We start from the raw sequence: 8,027 nt of genomic DNA on the forward strand, positions 1-8,027 counted from the left end.
GCGTGTCGCCGAAGTTTCTTCTTCTCCTGACTCGGTTGACGACGCATAGCTTGAAAAATCGGAATCGACCTTCGACGATCCCGACGAAATCGGAACCTCGACACGATACGATCCTTCCTTCTCGACGCGAAAGTGAAACCTTCCGAACGTCATCTCCATGGGCTCCGCCAGATACGCATATGCATCCAAACGGGAGGGTGGGTGAGGAACAAAATCGACAAGACCAGCAGCGATCTGTTTACCTCGATCCATTGTGTTGCTTGCGGTTGACGATGTCGAAGATCTTGAGCGTGCCATCGAGATCAGATCCTTACGCCTCTAGTCCCCACAGACGGCGCCAATTGACAAGGTATCAACTTGTCAATGCCTATGGATTGTAGGCTAGGGTTTAGTTGGAAGTAGAGGGTAAGTAGATTTCGAAGGTTTCAGCCGAAAAGTACTCGACGATTATGAAAACTAGGGTTTGTTGACAATGATTCGATCCTTTCTTCGTCCCTCGACTCCCCCTTTATATAGGAGGTGGAGCCGAGGGATTCGTATAGTACAAATTACAGAGTCCGGGACGGTTTCTAACTCCTCCCGCCAGATTACAGATAACACTTCCTATTACAACTCTTGACTTTCCTTGATATATCTTGGGCTCCCGAATCTTCTTATTCTTCGGGTAGTGGGCCTTCAGTAAACCCCGGGTACTATCTTCGGCAGGCCCATTTGGGATGCCTATGTCATTGGGCAATCTGTTTCAGTCCATATTCATTTATTTCTGTTCTAGACTACAACAGGGGTTTGCATTTAGAGGTTGCAAATACTGACACCAAGGCGAAATTAGTTGCTCGGTTTCTTCAAAAGCTTTTATATGTCATGATATTTCATAGTTTGGTATGCTTAAAATGGAGACCAAGAGGAGAGCTTTGCGAGGAGAACAACTGTCTACATATACTCAATGTAAACTTTTGAAGATGTTTATTGGCACATTTTTAAAATAATGCACACTTCCATTTGAACATCTTGTTTAAATAATTTGGTTGATTTCGGTGGCAGGTGTACATTGCAAGCTGTAACTATTTATATATGTGTATTTCTGTACCGTAAGATAATTTAGATTTCAGTAATACACAACCAATGTATCACAAGTAATGTATACAATGATTTGTAAGCAATGACTCATTGATCCCGTGGGCTTAGGTACTGTTGCTTAGTTTATCTTTTCTCATCCCCTTGCTGAAACATGTTTTGTTGGGTCAGTCAATTGATCTTAGAAAGATAGTTAGTTAAATCGAAAATCAAATTTGATGTCACGTGCATATGCTCTCTTTACTTAAACAAATTAGAATGCTAAAATATTCAGATAATTTTTTCCTGCATATCTACACATTTTTTGTGCGCACATAATATTTCACTGAAAACCTAGAACTTTTGTACCCTGTAAATATAAATATAAATATATATATATACACACACACATATATATATATATCTAGAAATGTCTTATTTTTAGCACTGAATTTTATCTTTTTACACGGGATGCACAAAAAGTCGATTTTCGCTGACACAACTTTGTGAGCATGTAGGATCTGGAGATATGCACATAATATTTAATTTTCATTTTTTAACATGTTTGAAATGCATTTCAAATAAAGGGAGCATATATAGCTGGAACCCAAAAGGCTGATACATACATGATGCTCTTTGTCTTAAATTTGAGCCAAGCTCATAGTTGATTAAAAAGGGGCGTTAATTGGTTAACACGATCCTTGCTATTATATCCCGTCCATAAATTACATGCTAGAACATAGGTTGTTTCATAATTTTTACTGACCGGAATTTTTTATTTATTTATGCAATTATCCCGCAGCACCGCGCGGGGTATCATCTAGTTGTTTTAGATTCTTACCCCAGGGGACCCTCGAAAAGGTATTAAGAAGAGACTAAATGAGCATTAAAATAAATAAACACCCATTGTAGAAAGTAAAAGAAAATTACCCGAGACATGTTATTTGTTTCACCCATTATAAATTTAATTTAGCAAAAAAAAGATCATGGAACTAAATTTGAAGGACAAATAAGTTCCGAGTTTCACGTGATTGTTTTTCTAGAATTGTGAAAATTTTTACCAAAAATGACTTATTTTAATACTTAGCAACATTCTTCTTTGCTTAAATTTTTTAGGCTTCTAAACAAATAAAAATGTTTAGTATAAATAAGTTACTATTTCTAATCCTAATTCCCCTAGACATCCTATTGGTATTGAGAGCATTTCCAGCGACCTGACACCATTTTAAACATAATTTGTGTCTATTTTAATCTATTTGCCTCAGACGGCGGATACAAAATTAGCTCTGTTTTCTCAATTTGTTCATTTGCGTCCACCCCTGTCTTGGGAGGACATAGAGGAAAGATGTCTTTTGTGTGGCTAGCACATGGACAAACATGGACACGTGGATAGTGTCCGCATGAAGGCAAAGCTACCCTCAATTTGGTCCAAAAATACATCCAAACGAATATCAGCTATTCTATGTCGGGCCACTGCCCAAAGGCCATACTCTTTTGTTTGTCCACGCGGTCAAAAACTGATATAAAATATCCGTTTACGTCGGGTCGCTGAAGATGCCCTGAGAGAGACGAGTTACTCCCAAAAGCCGATTTACTTTTTCAAATTTTAGGATAGTGCAACCTACCAAGCATACTATACAGTTGTGATGGACAAGCCATCCAAGGTCAACGGCACAAAAATCAGATTTTCTCTCCAGGCTTCTCTTGGGATCTGAAAGCAAAATCTTTCGTTGAAGGGACATAATAGCGCATGTGCCAACATGTAAATGTACATTTCCTTTTTGGTAATTTTGACTATCAATATTTTTTTTAAAAAAATAAGAATGCACATTTACTTAAGGAGGAAACTATATAATGGGTCTTTTGGTAATAAAACTATGGATTCGACATAATCAAAATGGTGCTTGCGAGACTCACATGGGTCTTTGTACTGCACTCGTCCTTTGACGAATTGTTTGTAATGTTTTCTTCTAACCATTTAAACATATCTAACCAATCAACGGGAAGCGATTGTCCATTGTCTAGCATTGAACCCACATTTAAAGTCGCTCACAATCCACGTCGTACTAGTATGTGCTTTTCTTGATCTACCGTGATATTAAATGGTGGGCTTGCCTGCCACCTTCTACGGCGTATTTTTTCGACGGTATGGGATCTAGCACGGCAATAATTTGTGTGACATCTTTACTTGCCGCCCGGAATGCCCATCCGCCCGGAATTCAGTCGACTACATCTTTTGTTGTCCAAAAAAATTGCCAGGTAAGGGGAGCTTTTTTTTGTAGTATAAGGCTCCCAACCTTACAATCCTCATTTTTCCTTGTAGTAAGTATTGCCAACATATTCGCAACAAAATTAAATATTATAGGGGCAAGAAGGATCACATTGTCTTAGATCCTTTCTCGTTTGGAAATAATAATAACCAATTTTATTATTCACTCTAATTCCAACACCTCCACCTTGCACAATTTTTTTGACCCATTCATACCACTTTGTATCAAACCTTTCATGCGTAGAACCTGTTGGAGAAAAGGCTATTTTACCTTATCATATGCCTTTTCAACATCAATTTTAAATAGGACCTCATCTATTTTCTTTCGATGGAGCTCATGGATAGTTTCATACAAGACTGCAACAGCTTGCAATATATGGCATCATGGCCTAAATGCGGATTGAGTCGGTCTAATCACCTTATGGGCCAAATCTGCAATGCGATAAGCAGCAATTTTGTAAATGTTTTGAAGATCACGTTAAGAAGACATATAGATCTATATTGTTGAATTTGCATCATGTTATCTTTATTTGGGTAAGAGAATAATGACTCCAAAGTTCAGCTTATAGAGGGGCAAGTCTCCAGATTGAAGCTGGACAAACACAAGGCCATCAAGTCCGCGATGCCTTAAACAGTATACTGAAGAAATGAATGAGATTCCGGCTTATCGTGACAAACTGTCTTTCCTATGTATGAGCTGGAGGAGCTCATTTCAAACCCAGATAAACAATAAGCACGTAAAGAGAAGCTAAGAGCTTCCATGCGATAGCACATTACTAGATGTATTTGATCCTTCACTGAGGTACACATCAGGAAAAAACACCATTCCACCTGTTACCTTATTTCAAAGTCAAATTTCAATATAAAGCACCAACCATGTTGACAGTTCTTAGAGCACTTTTGAGAAACCAAGTCTAACTGAAAGAGGTTTATCTTTGACATCAAGTCTTTGATGTTGCATATACCTAGTACCAGTGTATACAAGGCCTTGGGGGGGGGGCTTCATTTGCAGACAAACTAGCCTTGTGAGAGCAAAGTTCAAGTTTCTCAAGTACCGTAGGTCCTTTTCCATAACGAAGTGCATCAGCTGTCAAGCAAGCAGAATCTTCAGGTCCCATCATGCTAAACCGACAATGGATTGTCTGAAGACAAATTGCCATCCAATGCATAATGTGTTGCATTCTCTGTAAACAACAAAACATGCCCAACATCAATTAATAAGAATATAGTGCTACACTGATTCGACCAATATATATATATATATTACTCAACCAACACATAACAACCTCGTTTCTTTGGGTGCACATATACCTGGTAAATTGTTTTACTAATTGTATTAGTAACACATAACAACCTCTTTTCTTCCGGCACCCTTTGACTTGTCCCATAGCCACGAAGTCCCATCCACCATGTCTAGTTAGATTGATTAAAGGCCCCATCCACATTGATTTTGAGTCTTATCGCCCTCAGGCTGTTCATCTCGTGTGCCTATCCAGTCGCCAGAAATTTTCTGCAATACAACATTTGATTCTTGCACCAAATAATTGACCTATCTCATAGCGTTAGTAACAAGTATGCAAGCTCTGAAAAAGAACTTCATTTCTAGACTTGGTAGAAAATGAACAAAGTTTCCTTTTTCAAGTCCCATAGGTCAAGGTCACTACATATATTAATTTACCTCTGCACTGATTCTTACACTATGACTCGTTAAAAACCAGAAATGCGTCAAGAGTCAGTCAAGTAACCAGACTCTTCTGAATCATTATGAATTCATGATTCAATCATTATGAATTCATGATTCCCACGAAGAAGAAAAAGGATTATGCAGAGCCACCAAGGGATTGTGAGTAGGAGTAGGCCAGTTACCATCCACCTCATAATAAGTGTTACACTCTTTTTAATATTTTCTCAAATCACATTTTTTTTCTTCTCTGATAATGACATTATAATCACTAGAAATTAGTTTCCTCTGCAGGAAACATTCCGAACTTTAAAAATCTGAATTGCATCGACAGTCAAGTAAGCAGACTCTTCAGGACCCTTGACGCTTCACATAAATAAAAAAAAAGCAAGTATGCCAAGTGATTGTGTTTAGTCCAATTGCTGATTTAAAGGGCATAAGCAATCAAGCTTGCAAAATAAATAAATAAAGATATCATGCTGAACGGGCAAGGGATTGTGTATAGACTAGATATTATACAATGTATAAAGTGTTCCATTCTCTGTAAACAACAAATTATGCTCAACATGAATTAAGATTCTTATGGTACACTAATTTGAGGGACCCATACATTATTCAACCAACACAAAATAACCTCTTCTCTTTCTGTGATGTTGTACCTGATAATTGTGTGATCCGGTAACCAACAAGAAGAGAAACACTACTGATCATATCATGATACAAGGTGTTTGTTAAAAGCAACGATGAAAAGTGATTGATAACAACGCGTGTGTTACTTGTTCTTGTCGGCGATGACATTGTCCACATACCACTTGTACGTCTCGACGAGCCCCTCCCTGAGAGGAACCTTCGGCATCCAGCCCATGGCCTGTATCTTGGAGCTATCCATGAGCTTCCTTGGCGTGCCGTCGGGCTTGCTTGAATCCCAAATGAGCTTCCCCTGGAAGCCCACCACCTCCTTGACCAGCTCAGCAAGCTCCTTAATGGTGACCTCGCTTCCACTCCCCACATTGACATGCTCCAGCCCAGAGTACTGATCCATCAGGAAGATGACGGCATCGGCGAGGTCATCGACGTGCAGGAACTCACGCAACGGCGAGCCGGAGCCCCAGACGACGACCTCGGCCGCATTGGTGGCCTTGGCCTCGTGGAACCTGCGGATCAACGCGGGCAGCACGTGGGAGTTCTCCGGGTGGAAGTTGTCCTGCGGGCCGTAGAGGTTGGTGGGCATGGCGGAGACGGCGTCGAGGCCGTGCTGGATGCGGTAGGCCTGGCACATCTTGATGCCGGCGATCTTGGCGACGGCGTACCACTCGTTGGTGGGCTCGAGCGGGCCGGAGAGGAGGGAGGCCTCGGGGATGGGCTGCGGCGCGAACTTGGGGTAGATGCAGGAGGAGCCGAGGAAGAGGAGCTTGCGGACGGAGCCGCAGCGGAGCGCGGCGTCGACGACGTTGGTCTGGATCTGGAGGTTGGCGGCGATGAAGTCGGCGGGGAAGGTGGAGTTGGCGTGGATGCCGCCGACCTTGGCGGCGGCGAGCACCACGTAGCGGGGCCGCTCGGCGGCGAAGAAGGCCTCGACGGCGGCCTGGCGGGTGAGGTCGAGCTCGGCGTGGGTGCGCACGACCACTTCGGTGAAGCCGAGGGCGAGCAGGCGGCGGTGGATGGCCGAGCCCACCAGGCCCCGGTGGCCCGCGAGGAAGACCTTGCCGCCCTTGTCGGCGAGGAAGGCGGGGTGCGGATCTGCGGAGAGGAGGGTTAGACGGAGGGAGAGGGGGAGCTGCGGTGGGTCCGAGGAATTCGGTGCTTACCGGCGGGAGTGACGGTGCCCATGTCGCCGGAGTTGGGAGGTGCGGTCGCCGGAGGTGGGGGGATGGGGTTTGAGGAGGGGGGGATTTGGGGGCGTTTATTAGGGAGAAGACGAGCTAGAGAGTGGGTTTGCTTAAACTTGGTTTCTCGTCGTGAAACTTTACTGAAAGTACACGTGAGGCATCGCGAGATCCAAAGAGTGGGCGTCCACTATGGAGGCGTTGACATTTTAGTTCTTCGATGCAATGCCACAATGACTCACCAAAAGTAATTTGAATATGTTTTCAAGAAAAATGTTGTCTGAAGATGTTCGATCGGTTTGACAAAATTTCAACGAAATTGTCGAGTCTCGATAGATTCTCTCAAATCTCTTCTCGAAAATATAACTCGAATTTAGTGAAAGTAGAACTGAGTTTAATGGTACAAGTGACACTTCCCATTGAACCCAAGTTCGGAAAATCCAAATGGAGACCGAGTTCTAGGCTGTCATTTGTTTTCAAAAGTTAAAAAAAGAAATTAAAAGATTTTAAAAAGATCTGAAAATAAACCTAGACCTAGTCTCTAATGTTCGCTACAAGCATACATAATCTTAATATGAAATGTTTTGTATTCTACGCTATAGTAATAATGACAAAAGTGCGGATATAAGTATAGTGAAGATGGATCATTATCAAAACTCTAAAATTTGTTATAGTTTATCATTTTTATGTAATACTAGCATAATAATCACATACATCATTGACTACATCTAGACTTTTTTTTTGCGGATGCATTTGAAACTTGCAAATATTTGTGTTTCTAAAAAGCGGTGATATATGAATGTGTACAATCGGTTTGACAAAAATCCAACAAAATTGTCAAGTCTTGATAGATTCCCTCAAGTCTCATCTCGGAAATGTAACTAGAATTTAGTGAAGTTAACTAATTGAAAGTGTACAAGTGTGACACTTCCTATTGAACTAAACTTCGGAAAGTCCAAATGGATGCCGAGTTCTAGGTTACCCTTTATTTTCAAAAGTTGAAAAGATTTTAGGCTCTCAAATTCATTCTCATGACTTCCTTCTTACTTTCTATATAGCCCCTAAAGTCACCGAAACACGATTGAATTATGATTGTTTGAGAGATTCGTATCATACACAAGGATTAGCCACTGTCGAAGATCTTGGATTCTGATTCATGGAGAATTGGAGATGTGTTCAACATTTATCATCCTTAAGT

At 41.3% G+C, this 8,027-nt stretch overlaps 1 protein-coding gene across 1 annotated transcript; it reads right to left on the minus strand.

The window, feature by feature from the left end:
- Positions 1-5,483: 5,483 nt before the first annotated feature.
- LOC127318107 (probable GDP-L-fucose synthase 1) lies at positions 5,484-6,971 on the minus strand. Its single transcript, XM_051348737.1, has 2 exons — positions 6,812-6,971; positions 5,484-6,743 (listed from the first exon to the last, which is right to left on the minus strand). Exons 1-2 carry the CDS (start codon positions 6,831-6,833, stop codon positions 5,776-5,778), a joined length of 990 nt encoding a protein of 329 aa, XP_051204697.1. The 5' UTR covers positions 6,834-6,971; the 3' UTR covers positions 5,484-5,775.
- Between the last annotated feature and the right edge of the window lie 1,056 nt (positions 6,972-8,027).

This window comes from Lolium perenne, chromosome 7 (assembly GCF_019359855.2).
Source record: "Lolium perenne isolate Kyuss_39 chromosome 7, Kyuss_2.0, whole genome shotgun sequence".
In the NCBI taxonomy this organism is placed as follows: domain Eukaryota; kingdom Viridiplantae; phylum Streptophyta; class Magnoliopsida; order Poales; family Poaceae; genus Lolium; species Lolium perenne.